Source organism: Rhinichthys klamathensis, unplaced genomic scaffold, assembly GCF_029890125.1.
Source record: "Rhinichthys klamathensis goyatoka isolate OS25496 unplaced genomic scaffold, OSU_Roscu_1.1 h1tg000419l_1, whole genome shotgun sequence".
NCBI lineage: Eukaryota > Metazoa > Chordata > Actinopteri > Cypriniformes > Leuciscidae > Rhinichthys > Rhinichthys klamathensis.
In genome coordinates, this window is record NW_026606917.1 from 1,196,883 (window position 1) to 1,216,142 (window position 19,260).

The 19,260-nt window shown below is 38.0% G+C and overlaps 1 protein-coding gene across 8 annotated transcripts in view; it reads right to left on the bottom strand.

Moving 5' to 3' along the window:
* sulf2b (sulfatase 2b) overlaps positions 1–18,992 on the bottom strand; it is a 44,588-nt gene extending 25,596 nt beyond the window's left edge. For 6 of the 8 annotated variants that reach the window (XM_056235341.1, XM_056235338.1, XM_056235345.1 and 3 more), the window contains exons 1-5: positions 18,477–18,648; positions 13,019–13,256; positions 8,475–8,714; positions 4,854–5,005; positions 4,261–4,430 (exon numbers count right to left, since the gene is read on the bottom strand). In XM_056235341.1, the coding sequence (XP_056091316.1) occupies positions 4,261–4,430; positions 4,854–5,005; positions 8,475–8,714; positions 13,019–13,193 (737 nt within the window). In that variant the 5' untranslated portion in view covers positions 13,194–13,256; positions 18,477–18,648. Of the gene's footprint in view, positions 1–4,260; positions 4,431–4,853; positions 5,006–8,474; positions 8,715–13,018; positions 13,257–18,476; positions 18,652–18,684; positions 18,750–18,866 lie in introns of those variants that run through there. The other 2 variants (XM_056235339.1, XM_056235340.1) reach the window with 2 other exon arrangements.
* Between the last annotated feature and the right edge of the window lie 268 nt (positions 18,993–19,260).

Here is a 19,260-nt window from a genome sequence, read left to right on the forward strand (position 1 = left end):
CACTATTTCACTCAATATTGGTGTGTGCTCTGTATTTAGGTTTATTAGACTAATCAGGGAATTAGCTTAGCATCATGCTAACATCAAACAACAACAACAACAACAATTTTATTTGTATAGCACATTTAAAAACAACTGGCGAGACCAACAAGTACACATCAAAGAGAGAAAGACGGACTCATCAGGGTATATTAAAAGCTAGTGAGAAGAGGTGCGTTTTCAAAGAGGTTTTGAAAAGTCTCAGAGTTTGGGCAGATCTGATATTTGAGGGTAGGCTATTCCATAGCTTGGGTCCATAAGCTGCGAAAGCACGGTCACCCCTATTTTTTAATCTGGTCCTAGGTACAGAAAGTAAGTTCGAATCCCCCGATCTTAGTGATCTTGACTTAATTTCTGGGTGAATTACTCAAGTGGAATTACCTGTAAACGGAGTAAACAGAAAAGTTGATTATAGATATTTTAATACAGAATTATTCTGAGAAAAAAATAGTTCTAATCTGATTAACAACACACTATTTTACCCAATATTATTTGTGTGTGTGCTCTGCATTTATTAGACTGTGAAAGCAATAGCTTAGCAACATGCTAATGTAAACTCAAGTTGAATTGAGTAAACGGAGTCTCTGGTGTGTGTGACGTGAGGAATGCTACTTGTGTGTCGAGTTGCTGCCTATATCGAGGCACAAATAAGTCACATGAGATTCCATCACGGTTACACCACTGCCTCGTAAGGCAGCTGCCTATGTAGACAGTAAACGGCATTTTCGTTCTCTCTCTGATTTTATCTTCTTTATTGCTCTACATATAATCCTTTTAATCCTCTCCAAACATTCTGTCTCTCCCTCTCTTGTTCTTTTCCGAACATATTTTCATTATTCCCTCCATCTCAGGAGTGTTGGAGTTGAAACAGGTGCAGCGGGCTCACGCGGCGATGAGAACATGGGGATTTTCCCACCGAATAATACACGCCCTCGGACTATCTGTAAGGATTTGGACAATATCTCTCCAGTGGCCTTGTGCCAGTCCGAGGGGCAGCGAGGGGTTAATCACATACAGCACTGTACGAGGGCAAGGAGCAGAGAAGTACAAGACTAGCGAGAGGCCATTGTGGACGGTGGCGGGTGGTTTGCAGAGGACTGAATGGAGAGAATATAGCGCTCCCTGCAATTCTTCATGGAAAATTAAAAGAGGATAGAGGAATTCTGGGGCATTCCCCCCCCTGACAGCAGGAGAATTATACATGCATATGAATGCGTGTGTGGAGCGCAGACATTTTTTATGGCTATGGGGTGAAAAATAAGGCATAACTCATTGCAATGTATGTGTACAATCAGACGGGTGGAGATGAAATATATGTGTATATGAATCATAAAACATGCTTTTAAGAAGAATTGTGTGCAAAAGAGACTGGATAGGAAAAACAGGAGCAAGGCTGTTTGTTTTTAATGGTGAAAGTGAGATGACATCAGAAAAATAATAAAAGACCGTTGAATTCCAGACACACGCTGCCTTGAGCAGTCACTTTGAAAGGGTGATGGATATTTTATTTGAGTCATAAAGTAGGCAGGTTTGCATCTTTGGTTTTTTATTTACTCCAGTGGTGAATGAAACGTCTGTTAAACTATAAAAGCCTCCAAAATCGTATCACACACACACACACACACGTTTATCTGAAGAGCTTCCCATCTACTAATGAAAAAATATTCATCTGTTTTTGTTTTCATCAGGCTGTATGAGAAAGCGAATATGCACATTTGTGGACATTCTGTCCCTTTAATGTCTGATTTCATTCCTGACGCCTCAATATTTCAGGAAAGATGGTAATATTCATTGACAGTATCTCTTTGCTCTCTCTTCCTCTCTCTCTCTTTTTTTTTTGGCGAGAGAAATGGAAGCTCATGGTTGTGTGGTTTTGTGCTTAGAGACACAATGTCCTGAAAGCAAATCGAATCTGAGAGAGAGAGACAGAGAGAGAGAATTTAGTACATTACAGGCTTTTTGTTTGCTCATTTGTGGTGTGTTAACTAGATAATATATCTATGCGTGTGCTGCCGGGTGTGTCTATGACACGTAATAGATAGTATACAAGTACAGAAACGTAAACCTTTAAGCTTGTTTTATGTTTTGTTTTATGTGTATGAAATGTGTCAGTGTGCAATTTATAGTGCAATGCAAGAATGTGCAAGTGGAGTTGCCATAAGAGGAGCTTAGACTATGGTCAGTTTTCTCTTTCTATTCACTTAGTTAAGTTAACTGTTAATATGTGAGCTATGTAAATAATAACATCTGGCTTATTGGCACTGAAGTTTAAAGATAACTTTTTGTTCTTGAGGGATTTAGTTTATTACCACTACCACCACAGAAATGCAAAAACGCACGTTAAATTAGAAGTGTGTATTTTTTCCACCAATAGCGTAAGCCATTCGTATGTTTATCACCCAGAAAAGTTGCGACACTGGCTCAACCAATAGCATGAGGTTGGGGAGGGGCTATCTTTTTTATCCAACCAATGACAGACAAGAGGAGTGTTTGGAAAATTCATTATTATTTTTGTAATTTTGCTGTTTTTTGAGGCTAGCGGCACATAAATTACACTGGACGCATTCACTATATCAGCGCGCAAACACACAGATACTGGATACATTCACTTAAGAAAAGCGCAAAAAAATCATTTATCTTAAATTTAATGTTTAACTCAGCCCATGGCCAGAGATTTCTTGTGTACAGAGGCTGAATTTATACGATTAGCGGTTAAAACAATAGACATTGAGAACTATAAAATGAGATTTTGAGATGACTTGGTGTACACACAGAGTGAGAGTGGGGTTATAGAGGTTTAGGAAATGCAGCTACCTAAAAACAACAACATCACGTGTAGACAGGATTTAACCGAGACTATGCGAGTGAGTGTGCACAAATATTCTTTTCATCATCATGTACGTATTCAGCATGTGTGTGAAGAATGGCAGTGTCTCTCAGGCAGGGGGATTACAGACCTTGGGAAAAGCATAGACAGAGACAGGAGGATTTATCTGCTGGAGGGACAGAAGTGGAGAGATGAGATGAACGAAGCGAAAGAAAGAGACATTGAAAAAAATGTCTGATAGCAGCTGGTGGGGAATTAGCAAGAGAGCAGGAGAGAAAAAAAAACAAGTGTGTGTGTCTGTGGCATTACATTACTATGAACCAAAGAGGACTGTTTCCATTATAACAACTCTATTCAGTAGCACTTGAGTGACAGAAATAGAGATATGTGGGATGAGATTTCCATTATCCATGAGTTTTCAGCTGATTCTCTGCTCTCTTCTTGTTCATCTCAGCTACCACTGACATTTTACATGTATTTCTCCCAAAGTCTGAGACCTCAACGAAAAATATGTATGATCCTACATTCATGTCTAGGTTAATAATCAAATAAATAAACACATCTGTGACATTGATCATGTGATCACTCTTTGTACAGTCAGTCAGATCTGGTCTTTGGATCATCTCAAATCATGCTGGAGAACATGATCGTCAGGTTGTAGCGGGTGGAGTTCATGCAAGCAAATACCAAGACATTCAAAAATTCTGCAATTTTTCAGACCTTTTTAAAATAGATGTTATGCAATAGATCAGGGGTGTCCATTCCTGCTCCTGGAAGGCCAGTGTCCTGCAAAGTTTAGCTCCAACCCCAATTAAACACACCTGAACCAGCTAATCAGGGTCTTACTAGGAAAACTGGAACAAAGCCTGCAACCAGGGAGGGAGACAAGAGGTCGTTTTTTAATGGATGTCAAAGGAGGAGAGGCTTCACGCTGAATAAACCGCTTTTGTGAGGAAAGCCCTTTGGCTAATCTTCAACATGTTTGCTCTTAAACATTCATTTTGGATTGATCGATTTTTAGAGTTTACACTGAAAAGAATGCTGTTTTATAAGAGAGGTAACAGCCGATTGAGCGACAGGTACGAATCAGTTTACGGCACTTCTCATTCATATATGGTATGAGATATTCTATGGTATCCGCAAACAGTGACTGACTATCGCACAACTCCAAAAAAATTCAATGGCGTCAAGGCTGTAATATGATTGGTTATCAAGGCACACGTGATCCAATTTAGCCATTACGCTTTCTACAATGGTAGAGCCATGGAACCTCGTATCTCCCAATAATAAGACCATCTCTGAATAAGCTTCAAGGCAGGTGTGTTGAGACAAACTGGAGCTAAACTCTGCAGGACAGAGTTTAGGACACCCCTGCAATTGCGTTTTGGACTCACATGTGCTGTGATGCATTGGGGAAGGCAGTGGTGTACTGAGGAGCCGCGTCCTCAGGGCCATGAGGGGCCGAGTGACTGATCACCATCAGGATGGGTCTGTGTGGGTAGATCTTCTTTGACATGCGGAAATAACTGATGCTGTCATTGGTTATGAGATCTGTCAGGTAGTCCTACAAGGGATATAGAGATATGATCGTTAATCTACTGATTTAAAATATTTCAGTTAATCAAAAGCTTAAAATACACACACATATAGCCCACCCATAAGCAAACTTTTCTGTTGCCAGGGAGCTTGAATGTCAGTCACTGCAATGAATGGTAAAAGAAAAAACAACAGGAAAAAAAAAGGAGCTTAGATTAAGCAAAAGAGAGACTGATGAACCCTGACAAAAGAGACCGACCTTTGAGGGAGAACCAATGAGAGAAAGAGTGGGAGAGACAGACAGGGAAAGGTCTGACTTTGTTATAAATCAGACTAACAAGACTATCAATCAAACTGGTTAAGAATGGATGAAAACATGGAAAGAAATGAATAGAGGAGATGCAATAAGAAAAGACAGGGTTCCACATCATTGAGCACCTAGCACACAGACCTTTGCGTATTCAGATCCGTGTTTCTCTCGGACACCATTCCTGCACAGGGTGTAGTTGTAGAAGCGGGAATTCTTCACCATGGCGACCCACTCCCTCCAGCCCGGAGGAATGTACGTACCGTTGTACTCGTTCAGATACTTCCCAAAGAATGCTGGGAAAACACAAACACAAGAGAGCATGGTTATCATTTCAGGACACATGTGAGTGTTTCAGAGAGAACAGTAGAGTACAGTCGAAAAAAATATAGTCGAGAAGAGCAGAACAGAAAAGAGTACAGTAGAGTAGGTTAGAACAGAGAATATAGACAAGAAAGAGTAGAGCAGAATAGAATAGAACAGTGCTGAGTACACTAGAGTAGAATAGAGTAAAACAGAAGAGAGCAGAGTGCAGTAGAGTGTGACACAGCAGAGTAAATACAGAAACGCAGAATAAAGTTGAGTAGAGTAGAACAGAATAAAGTAGAATAGTATGGTATAGTAAAACAGAAGAGTAGAAATGCATATAGTACAGTTGAGTCAGATAAGCAGAGCACAGTAGAGTATACGTAGAGTTAAGTATAGTAGAACATAATAACAACAGAGTAGAATAATTCAACAGAGTAAAGTAGAACAGAATAGAGCAGAGAATGGTAGAGTAGAATAGTGTATTGTGTAGAACAGAGCAGAGCAAAACAGAGTTGAGTAGAGTAGAACAGAGAAGAGTAAAATATAGTAAAGCAAAACAGAAGAGTAGAAAAGCATTTAGTACAGTTGAGTAGAGCAGAACAGAACAGAGCACAGTAGAGAAGAATTAAGGAGAGTAGAACAGAGTAAAGAAGAATAGAATATAGTAAAATAGCATATGGTACAGTTCAGTAGAGTAGAAGTAGAATGTATAGTAGAGTATGGTAGAATATAATTAAATATTGTAGAACAGGATAGAATCAAACAGAGTAGAGTGAAATAGAGTTGAGTAGAGTGGAGTAAAACAAAGTAAAGTATAGCAAAGCACAGTAGAGTATGGTAGAGAGTTAGAAGAGTATAACAGAGTAGAATAGTGTATGGTATAGTTTAGTAGAGAAGAACAGAATATACTACAGTATGGCTGAGAAGAGATGGGAACAACAGAGTAGAATTAAGAATAGAATAGAATAGAAAATAAAAACTTTTAATACTAAAAATACATTGCACATTTAAGATACATTAGGCATGTAGATAAATCGAGGACAGGGAGCTGTCTGAAGATTTGAGTTGGAAATGTTACATTAGAGGGGATGCTGGTCATCTCTCCAAGAGGAAGTGTGCTCTAATGGATCACTGTTACCACTAAAAGCCTGACTTGGTGCCAGGTGTGTGTGTGTGTGTGTGTACAGGCATACCATTCACAGCTGGTGATTCTATGTTTACATGCACATAGTTGTGGATAATATCTGTGTCACAAACAGATCATATCACGCACGCACGCACGCACGCACGCACGCACGCACGCACGCACGCACGCACGCACGCGCACGCACACACACACACACACACACACACACACACACACACACACACACACACACACACACACACACACACACACACACACACACACACACACACACACACACACACACAGCTATTACAGCCCAAAGAAATTGTTTAATGAAAATCATCTGTTAGAGACAGATTATGTCAATGTTCGTGCAAGAGCCTGTGAGAGCGTGTTTGACTGTGTGTGTGTGTGTGTGTGTGAGAGAGAGAGAGAGACCTGGGGGCCTGTCACAATGAATCTCTGGTGAAAGTGTGTGAAAAGCCCAACAGACAACTCTGACTGATGAAACAGCTCACAGATGAATGAGAGCTCAATCTATTAAATTAATTCTACATTCATGTCAGGCTGTTATTGTTAGGAATAGATTATGCGCCACAGTGCTTTGGTGTATGTTTTAGAGGTTTTCAGATGGAAATCATCAAAGGGTATAAGAATATGATAGGGTGATCTTAAAGACACTGCTGATACACTCTGATTGTGTCTAGTCCAACAATGTCTATGCTACTCTACTGTAATCTAGTTTACATAATTTTACTCATCTCTAGGCCAATCGCCTCTACTTTAGTCTACTCTACTCAACTCTATTCTACTCTACTTCAGCCTATGCCACTCTACTTTAATCAAGTCTGCATTATTCTACTCATCTCTAGGCCAATCGCCTCTACTTTAGTCTACTCAACTCCATTCTACTCTACTTCAGCCTATGCCACTCTACTTTAATCAACTCTACATTATTCTACTAATCTCTAGGCCAATCACCCTCTACTTTAGTCTACTCTACTCAACTCCATTCTACTCTACTTCAGCCTATGCCACTCTACTTTAATCAAGTCTACATTATTCTACTCATCTCTCGACCAATCACCTCTAGTCTACTCTACTCAACTCTATTCTACTCTACTTCAGCCTATGCCACTCTACTTTAATCAAGTCTACATTATTCTACTCATCTCTAGACCAATCGCCTCTACTTTAGTCTAATCTACTCAACTCTATTCTACTTTACTTCAGCCTATGCCACTTTACTTTAATCAAGTCTACATTATTCTACTCATCTCAAGACCAATCGCCTCTACTTTAGTCTACTCTACTCAACTCTATTCTACTCTACTTCAGCCTATGCCACTCTACTTTAATCAAGTCTACATTATTCTACTCATCTCTAGACCAATCGCCTCTACTTTAGTCTACTCTACTCAACTCTATTCTACTCTACTTCAGCCTATGCCACTTTACTTTAATCAAGTCTACATTATTCTACTCATCTCTAGACCAATCGCCTCTACTTTAGTCTACTCAGCTCAACTCTATTCTACTCTACTTCAGCTTATGCCACTCTACTTTAATCAAGTCTACATTACTCATCTCTAAACCAATCGCCTCTACTTTAGTCTACTCTACTCAACTCTATGCCACTCTACTTTAATCTAGTCTACATTATTCAACTGATCTCTAGGCCATTCTCCTTTACTTTATTCTAGTCTACCTAACTATTCTACTCTACTTCATTCTATGGAACTCTACTTTAATATAATCTGTATTCTACCTTATCTTCAGGCTATTCTAGTTTACTTTAATCTTGTCAACTTAACTCAGTTCTACTTTACTTCCATCTATGCCACTCTATTTAATCTATTCTACATTATTCTATTAATCTCTAGGCCAATCTCCCTTTACTTCAGTCTACCAAATATTTTTCTGCTCTACTCCAGTAAACTAGTACTAAGCATTATTCCACTCTAGTCTACTCTGTTTTAGTCTATTCACTTCTATGCTATTCTAGTCCACTTCACTCTACTCTACTGTTTTAGTCTACACTACTCTATGCTGCAATCTATGCTATACCTTGTCATGTGAAAATAACATTCAAACACTACTATACTGTATGCTACCCTGCTTCATGTGACAATGCCTCTACATTCATACCCTACTCTATTAAAATACTATGCACTATGATGTATGCTTTTCTGTATAATACCATGCCCTATATTACTCTGCTATTCTGCACTCCACACCACTGTATTTTACTTTATAATAACATGTGATAATAACATGACAATTTAACCAAGTAATTATTTTTGTTGTGTGTTTTGTATGCTCTCCACCTGTCCTGTAGCCAGTGTTGTTGAGGTAAACTCCAAAAGTGCGCGGCTCATGTTGTGCCTGCCAGGAGGGTGAAGAGCAGTTCTCGTTGTTGGTGTAGGTGTTGTGGTTGTGGGCGTACTTCCCCGTCAGCATGGAGGAGCGTGAGGGACAGCACATGGGTGTGGTGACAAACGCGTTGGTGAAGTGCGTTCCACCTTGTTCCATGATCCGCCGGGTCTTATTCATGACCTGCATGGAGCCTGCATGAGAGAGAGAGAGAGAGAGAGAGAGAGAGAGAGAGAGAGAGAGAGAGAGAGAGAGAGAGAGAGAGAGAGAGAGAGAGAGAGAGGGAGAGATCTATCATATACGTATTACTAAAGGTGACATAGCTCTACTAACTGCCCTACTTCAAAAACAACTGGCTTCTTCTCTTTCTCTTCCTCTACGAAACACCATGACATCGACAGGATAAAGATATCAGTTCTTTCATTAATTCTCTGTGACATTCCAGCCTTTAAGAGGAAATGTATTGATTGTTTGCAACATGGGAAATCATATGACACCAGTGGTGTGGGTGTGTGAATGTTTAGAGATATATGAGACAAGCTTTATATTCAAGTCACACACTATTTATTAAAAGTTACAGAATATAAACACCTTTGTTTCTGCTCCTTCTCAGCATTTATTTGACCTTCTCTTGCTCAAATAAAATGTATGACATATTACTGTTTTTATTACAATATTTTTCATCAAATAAACTGATGAATATAACTGATGAGCATAAGACTTCTTTCCAAAACATTAAAAAATCTTACCAACGGCAAAGTGGCATATACAATAAAGACAATTTTGAAAATGTACAGTAAAAAATGCACAATAATTCATATTTGATTAACGGATTAACACAATATGAATCATGTCTGGGAACAAAGTATAGCTAAGTAAACCCACACAACCTACACCCTGATTGGCTCAATTGATAATCAGAGACAGGAAGTCTAGTTCAGTTTGACCTTTTCAGACAGGATCTCCACACCTCTACAGATTCATGTAGAAAGGTCAGCACATCCTCGGCAAAAATCCTCTGTGAACTTTACACGCAAATGTCAGTATGGATGGACAACACAAATCAGAGTTCACACAGGAAAAGTGTGCAAGCGGAGACGAGACGTCATATGGTCTGTCATCTCTGCCATATTCATCTTTACAGATTACACAAGTGTGTGTCAGTGTGGTTCAGGTATAACTTATAGGGGACAAAATGTCCCCACAAAGATGGCGATATTATAAATCCTTGTTCTTGTCGGGACATTTTTTTGGTCCTCATGAGGAAAACAGCTTATACAGTAAATGTAAAAATGCATGGGTAGGTTTAGGGGTAGGGTTAGTGTAAGGGGAGAGAATATACAGTTTGTACAGTATAAAAATCACTATGTCTATGGAAAGTCCCCATAAAACATGAAAATACAACGTGTGTGTGTATAAACTTGACACTGTCCGTCCACTGCTGGAAGGAGTGGGGACTTTCCTTCCTAATTGAATCACTGTCTTCCGCTTTGACAAAGCCAAAAATGATCTTTTTTTGATCACAGAGAGACAGCTGCTTGTAAAAAATATTAAAATAAATGAGCTCTCACATACACATACTTTCAGCATCTCATACCTGAAACCTGTTTGGACTGAGAGATCTCATTTGTTAGATCCATTAAAGTCTTAAAGAACTGCGCCGTTTTTAGAGCACAAGAATGTGTGACATTGATTTTTTTTCTCTTCCACAAGCAGTTAGGTCACATTACACTGTTAGCATGCATTAAATTTAAAAACCTAAAGGAATAGAAATACAATATCGTTCAAAAGGTTGTTTTTTAATGTTTTTGAAAGAAATCTCTTATGCTCACCAAGGCTCTATTAATTTGATTAAAAATACAGTAAAACCAAATATTATTTCAATTTAAACTAACTGTTTTCTATTTGTAATATATTTTAAAATGTAATTTAATCCTGTGATGCTGAATTTTCAACATCATCACTCCAGTCTTCAGTGTCACATGATCCTTTAGTGACCTTCAGAAAATGTTAAAAGAACATTCATTTCTGAGCATTTTTTTTTGGTAACATTATGATGTGTTTACTGTCACTTTGGATCAATTCAATGCATCCTTGCTGAATAAAAGTATTAATTTCTTTCAATAATCTTACTGAACAAAGTTTTTAACAGAAGTGTACATTTAAATTATTCTGGCTTTAAAATCTGATTTAATGAGCTGTGTTTAAAAGCCATTAAAAAGCTGATAAACACATTTAAAAATGCCAATAGAATTCCACTTTAAGATGCATCGCAAAGTTAAGCTGTAAATGTATGGTTGAGGAATAGTTTAATACAATTTTTATTTTAAAAAACAGGGCGAATTAGCTTGAGAGCATAATCCCACAAAAGCGCTGATGGGAGGAAAGTTCTGCGTGTGATCTTCTGACGACACACAAATGAAAGAACACAGACACAGCCGGATCATTTCCATGATGACCAACACAATCTACCAAGAGCAGCGCATTAGTGTCTGGTTTAAGACATGCTTTTTTGGGCGTTAAATAAAACCTATACGTTCTTTTATCCTGTTTCCGTTACAGTTTTGCGGGGACCAATCACAAACTGGCTTATCCACCTGGCGCGCTATTGGCGGGTTTAATCCAATCCAATTCCTTTTAACCTCCCTTCTTTTTGATTTAGCAAACAAATCGCTCGAGTGGGTGTAAATACACTCAGTTTCATGGTTTTTTTTTGGTGCACAACCTGCAAATAACGCTCGATGCCATTGCTGATTCTGCAAACCGCTGATCAATGCTCCAAACTAGGGCTGCAACTAACGATTATTTTGATGATCGATTAATCGGACGATAATTTTTTCGATTAATCGGATAAAAAGATTCAATTAGATTTTTTGTTTATTGTGACTAAATAAAACCCGGTTACACTTTATTTTAAGGTGTCCTTGTTACAGTGTAATTATATATTTAAGTACAGAGTAATATTAAGTAACTACATGTACTTACTATAGGAATAGGGTAGGATTAGGTTGAGGGTTAGTTATTATGCTAGTTAGTTATTATGTTATAAATTATGCATAATTTACTGTTATTACTACAGTAAGTACATGTAACATATGTAACAAGGACACATAAAATAAAATAAAGTGTTACCTAAAACCCTAAATTAGGATATTTATGTGTAAAAGTGTACTTTAAAAAGTGCAAAAGCCACACATTGAGTTTTACAAATATCAATATTTGCATTGTTTTTAATGATAATTGCTGATGGCAAGTTGACAACCATGATTAATGTAAAAAAAAAAAAAACATTTATATCCAACATATTGTTTTAACACAATTTTTGTTAAAACAAATTTACAGACATGTTGTTCAGATGTGAAGATATAAACTAAAAACATCTAAAAATATATAATTCATTTAATTTTTATTTAAAATTAATTGAATTATAAGGATAATTTGTAAAAAAAAAAAAATATAGAAAGACTGAAAACAAGCGTGTGAACATAGAGCCGCAGTAGATCGCGTTTGAAAAACAATTAAACTTAATAGTAGACAAATGCTATATAAAGAGAGCAGAATGGAGGTACGCAGCAAGCTAACAGGCTTGATTAAAAAGATAGGAAAAATGATGCATTAGTGCACAAACATTCGCTGAAAACCACTGAGTACAGTGCCTAAAAAACAATATTTTACTGCTGCTGTTATTAACTGCCTTTATATTTAGTGCTTCGCTTTGTAAAGACCGTTTTAATTTAATATTTCTGCGGTTGCACTATTTTAATCCATCACTTATGTTGCGAGCGAACTGATTGCGCAACCTGATGCTCGAGACGCAAAATACAGACATCCCAAGTCTCCCGGAAGTTCTGGAAGTCACCCGCATATTGATAGCGGCTCCCTGATGCTCGCAAATTAGTTGAAACTCCCGGGATTTGAGCGCGCAAGCAAGAGCGCGCATGCGAGACAGAAGAGACTGTGCTCCAAACCGTGTAGCGCGAGCGCGCGGCAGAGCAACGAGGGAGAGAAACCTTGCGTGTGTGCCTCATGAAGCGCGTGTAAGACAGAGAGCATCCTGATTGGCCTGTTTCAACCAATCACCAGTAAACGCTCCCCGTGACGTAAGCAGACCAACTAATCGATAATGACATTCGTTGACAACGATTTTCATAATCGAGTATAATCGATTTTATCGATTAGTTGTTGCAGCCCTACTCCAAACCAACACGTTTGTTGACACATTTCCTGCCTGGAGTTTTCGCTGCAAAGTACGTCACCCGGATCGTTGGTCTGATTGGTCGAAGGACTATCCAATTGCGTACAGAGTCATTTGAACTACGCCCGTTGATCACGCCTCTTGTGCAGTAGAAAATACATAGCAGACTCCCCAGACCAATGTCCAGTCTTAAAAGATTGAGCTTGGTCTGGTGATAGCCAGACTAGGAGTTTTAAGGAAAAATCTTGTGGAGGCTTGTCATAATTTATCCTAAAGGAATCTGAATGTTCTTTTTCCACTCACCCAATTCAATGTCCTGGTCATCGGTGAGGATGAGGATGATGTTGGGGCGGATGTTGCGGCGGTCTCGCTGGAACCGTGGTTTCAGTCTCTGATTGGACTGGAAGACGGAAGCATGAGCCACGGCTAACACTGCCAGCAGCACCAGGAGCCGGGACACCAGCCCCGGCGTCGCCATGGACAAAACCGGTCACCCTCTCAGGGCTCACGCTCACACTACGCTGATTTCACCTTGTGACACCTGTAGGGAAAACGAGAAACAGACAAGTTCATTTTACTCCGTTTTAAACCTGAAACGAGGCAGAAAATTTCAGCTCCAACCAATTTCAGGCTCTCAACCTTGGGGTGGTGACCGCACGCGGTTTGAAGATTGTATTTATGATTTATGAAGTTTTAATGACCTTAATTGTTAAAGCCATAAACATAATATTAGCATAAAAACATTATCCATACATGATTCTTTTTTTTCCCCCCAAAACGTTTGTTCGAAAATGTTTGTCTAATGTTTTTAAATGTTACTTGTTCCTTTAACATTCGCATAACCAATGTTTTTTAAAACTTGTACAACTTAATGTGTCTTAAACGGATAGTAGAAAATTATGTCGTCTTTTACTCACCCGCAAATTGTTCCAAACCTGTATGAGTTTCTTCTTCTGCTGAACACGAAAGAAGATATTGTGAAGAATGTTGGTAACTGGACAGTTGACGGCACCCATTGACTTCCATAGGAAAAAAATACTATGGAAATCAACTATCTGGTAACCAACATTCTTCAAAATATCTTCTTTTGTGTTCAGCAGAAAGAAGAAGCTCGTACAGGCTTGGATGAGAGTGAGAAAATTATGACACAATTTTCCTTTTTGGGTGAACTATCCCTTTAACTTAAAGATATCAATCCACTGTCTTTCCACCATGAGAGATGATGAACAGTATTTGGAATAAGCCATCTCTCTGACTGAATGTATATTATGATCGACATCTAATTTGAACCCAGTGAATTAGGAACACACACACACACACACACACACACACACACGATCTAGGGTAAGGCTTTTATTGATGCACAATGCTGTTTCATGCACTGTAATCATTTCTTGAGCATGAATAATTTAATAGGATGGAATCCCCTTCTCAGCTGCTAATCTGTGTTGGAAAATAAAACCCCACCCACTGCTACCCACCATGAGCTAAATACACACACCACGCACACAGCAGGGACTAATCTGTGTGAGGGGGGTACACTTGGATAGCATGAACAAGCCTGAGAGCAATAACCAGAGGACTCAGGCTGAGCTGAAGAGGTGAAGTGAGAGGTGGAGGACGTGAAGATGTCACAACTCTTGAGTCAAAGAGCAAATCCATGCTGAGAACTTCACTTTCACACAATTATCCCGCATAATATTCTAATACTCCTGTGATACTGCTGTGCAGGTGAACACAAGAGAAGCCGGCAGTCATGCCGTTACCGCACAAATATAATAACTAGAGTTACCCATAGACAGTGATGTACCAAAATTTGAATTCTGGCCACTATGATACACTTATATTTAATCACTTAGCAGACACTTTTATTTAAAACAACTTACAAATGAATAATGATGAATAAATATGGCTAAAGACTCAGCAGCTCGGGTTAAGTTAGGGCCGTGAAAGTGATTTTAATAATTCATTCGATAAATGGCCTACATTTTAAAATTCTGTACGATTTTGTCCAAATAAATGAAAAATAAAACACTAAAAACTAAAATCAACTGTTTTAATGGCTACAAGTGAATTTAGGCATTACAACATTAAAATGTACAGAAAGAAAAAATGGATATTCTGAGAAATAATTGGATATAAATGTATATTCTGAGATAATAGTTAAGCAGACACAGCGAACGTGTTGGGCAGCATTTACAACTTGTGCTCGTAATGATAACAATATAAGCATAATATTACAATATAAGCATTTAATATTTAATAATTTTGTAAGTTGCCACCATCTGAATCACCTGAAATCATCACAAAGGCTATCATTTAACAGTGTGATTAAATTATTGTTTTAAAATAGTTTTTAATAATTAACTTTGAATGAGCTTTAGGTGATAGCAAAGACAATTGAATACGAACATAGGAGGAAATGAGCATGAAAAAAGACCTAACACTAATTTACCAACACCAATATATAAAAAAAAAAATTCCCAATCTGGTGTGGTTTATGAACAAGACGCAGGTTTTTGCACTAAAATATAATTGAGTGGCACGGTTATATTTGAGTGGCAGTTCTTATCCTGAACTCAACATACAGATGTCAGCCTGCACTTATTAACTGCATAATTCAAAACTAAATCAGACTAAACTAACAGTTTTGTTGCTTTGACACACAGATGGCAGAATTTAATTTGTTCCCTTAATTACCCTCAAACACAGAACTGCATGACAGACTTTACTGTCAAAAGTTATCCGACTCACATTTACACTGAACGAGAACAACACATTATCATCTTTAATTTGATGATGGTAAGGGTAAATTACTTTTTATTCATACGCTCTATGCCAACCTGCAAAAACACTGAGCTGCTGACATCTGAGATTCAAAATCGAATTCAAAGCTGGAAATAAAACAAAGAAACATTATGATGTCAAATGAATGTACATATTTCAGCTTCTTTTCCTTGGTTACTGATCCTTCAAGTAAACTTGTGGTCAGATGTTATACTTATCAAATCATTCTGGAGAATATGATCATCAGGTTTCACTTACACTTGTGGATTTCGTCCTGCCGCCATTAAAGCAAAAGGGCGAAGTACTAGTTATTAATACTCTGATATTCACATTATTTTAAATTCAACTTCTTACTCAGATTGCCATGCTGATTTTATCATTTGAATTAGATTGTATTCAATTAGGAAAAACGCCAAATTGGGTAATTTTCTGAAAAATTGGTACAAATTACGCTTGTTTGTAATCAACTGACTTTTTTTGCTTTTCATGCCAAGGCAGCTGTGTGCCTCAAGGAAAGCATTTAAAAAGAAGGGAAGGAAAGAAAGAAAAAGAGAGGAGGGAAGAAAACAGACACTAGTCTCTGAGGAGACAAATCACAAAGCCACACAAACAGCCTGATTCACGAGTTAGCGATCGAATACAGCACTCAAAACACATATCCCGTCAAAAACAATCATGCAGGACTTAACGTAAAACAATGTTATTCTCTGCATAACCAATAGTGTATTGATAGAAAGATTCCTCTTTGAAGAACGGCCGGCAGAAGAAGAGAGGATTGATTTCGGTGACATTGCTGTTATATTTATGGAAACTCTAGGGTCGTCAAGGTCCACAGAACACAATTGTACTCACAATGACAGCATAGCATGATTTTTAAGGGATTCTGGGAAATTATAAAGCACATGATAGAGTCTAATAAGTGGCTTGCGTTCAGTCATTACGTTCTATTTTCGTTCCGCATGGTCTGTGCTTCTCTTATTTTACGGCACAGATAAAATTAGCGCGAGGAACGTCCAGCTGATACCAACCCTTACATGCGTATTTGGAGTCCAACATAAGATGAAAAGATCCACGATTCAAGAGATCTGATGCTGTTGCGAAACGTTTCCTATTCAAACACTCTCATTCCCTTGGATGTGTCTCGCTCTTCCCTTGGCTTTCTGACATTACACTGCACTGTATCTGCGTTCCTAGAGATTTCACACTACAGCTGCTTTTGTCCAGAACACAATATACGGATAAGAGCTCATAGCCACTAGAGAGAGAGAGACTGAGACGGTCTCTTTTACTGCCAGTTCTCACAGGAACAGTAAAGACAGGGGTTTTACTCAAAGAATATACACAAAAGAACAGGATACACCGAATATTGCTATTACGGCTTGAGCAGAGACTTTTGAAGCATTTACTCTGCCATTTGCACAGAAGATTGCATTAAAAGTAAGGCATGTTCCCAGGCAACACAAAGCAGCTTATGCTATAAACAACCATGTTCAGTAAAGAGTTATTGACATAATCTGAACAAACTATTCTTCAGCCAACTAATATAGTCGGTGGTTGAAAAGCACAGCAAATCGCCGCATTTATGTAGAATTTGCATTTATAGGACTGCGTTTATTATAGTGCTTTTACAATCAGTTTTTATAATCTGCTCTGAATTTGAAAATGTTTTGACTTAATATCCTCATGCACATCAAATTCCGATTCAAATTGAATGTAGTATTGACAGATATGTTTCAAGGAATGAACAAACAAAAACTGTTCTGTACTTTTATATCATATGCGTATTGGATCTACTGTAGATTTAAATGTGCAATTGAATTTTATCTGGAATATGGATTTAAATTTGAATTGAATCTGGATTTAAATGTGAACTGTGAACTCAAAATAGATCAAAATATCAGAATTTGGATTTAAATTTACATTCGAATTGTATCCTGATTTGATTTATTTGAGACAAATAAAGGCATTATCTAAATATAAATATAAATATAAATCTGAATTGTATCTGGATTTGTATTGAATGTAAATTTAACATCTGGATTTAAATGTGAACTCAAATTGTATCTGAATTTGGATTTAAATATGCATTCGAATTGTATACTGATTTGATTTATTTGAGACAAATAAAGGCATTATCTAAATATAAATATAAATCTGAATTGTATCTGGATTTGTATTGAATGTAAATTTTACATCTGGATTTAAATGTGAACTCAATTTGTATCTGAATTTGGATTTAAATATGCATTCGAATTGTATCCTGATTTGAGTTATTTGAGATAAATAAAGGCATTATCTAAATCTAAATCTAAATCTGAATTGTATCTGGATTTGTATTTAATGTAAATTTAACATCTGGATTTAAATGTGAACTCAATTTGTATCTGAATTTGGATTTAAATATGCATTTGAATTGTATCCTGATTTAAATATATATATATATATCTGAGTTGTATCTGGATTTGCACTTAATGTAAATATGATATCTGGATTTAAATGTGAACAGTGAATTAAATCTGAATTTGGTTTGAAATACGTGTATTTTCCTTTAATTACAAATCAGAACTCTATTCAGACATTGGTTTAAATGTAAATCTTTAATTTCCATTTAATTATACATTTGAAATTGATTTTGGTTTAAACATAAATTTAAGTTTAAAGTTTTATGGGTTTAAGAAGACAAAATACAAGAAAATAGAAAAGGAGCAGAATATAGACAACTTACTAGCCTGAAGTGAGCAGAATCTGGGTTAATGTAGAATACATTACATTACTGTCCCTCAACAGAGGCACAAACCCCAACTTCACTTCACTTCTCCTCCACTCGTCCCTCACTTCTTCCACCCTTCTACATCTCCTTTCCTCTTCTCTCACCACCTTGCACAGCATCTCCCGCTTGTTATCACTGTCATCCCTCTCTCTTTCTACTCTCAAACACCTCTCTCGAGTCTCGATCCCCCTGTTCCGTGAGTACCTCATGGTGTTGATGTCAGATCCTCGGTCTCGCTCAGCACAGCTGCTCATCCCACATGGAAGTAGAAATATCCAGATACGGAGCGCGAGGGCTACGGGACCATCTTAATGTGATCGTCGATAACAAGATACAGTGGTAACACTCCACACACAGCACTTACTCATCTGTCTGTAGGTCAGTGTGCTGTAGCTATATGCCTCTCGCTCGCTCGCTCTCTCTTTCTCGGTGTGCGCTCTCTTCTCTCTGCACTTCTCTTCTCTCTCCCCCCCACCCAGCTCTCTCATTCTAGCTTTATCGCACCCTCTCTCTCTCTCTCTCTCCCCTGCTATAATTCCATTCCCACTCGTCTCATCTCCGGCATCCACTCTCTCAGGATTGATGTGTTGTAACCTTGAGCTCTGCTGCTTTCAATTTATTGTCCCTCTCACCCCGTCCCATCTCCCATCTTCTGTAAGGGTTAACGGAGCATCGCGACGTAACAAAAACCGAGGACGAGGGTCCCATCTGCGTCCCGTTTATGCTCCGCCGACCACGCTGCTCTGCATACAAGAACATTCATTTACATTACATTATATTAACAAGCACCTCAAACCAAAGCCCTTGCTATTTATATTTACATGAGTTCTAAATGAAAGCCCGCCACATTTAAATTTAGATTAATCATTGCAATAGCCGCAGTTTCATTTGCAGAAAAAAGAAACGTTGCTTATATTAACATACCAATGATTTGTGTGCGCAAACTGCATGCAAATGGATGCGATTGGTGTTGAAATTCACTGTGCCA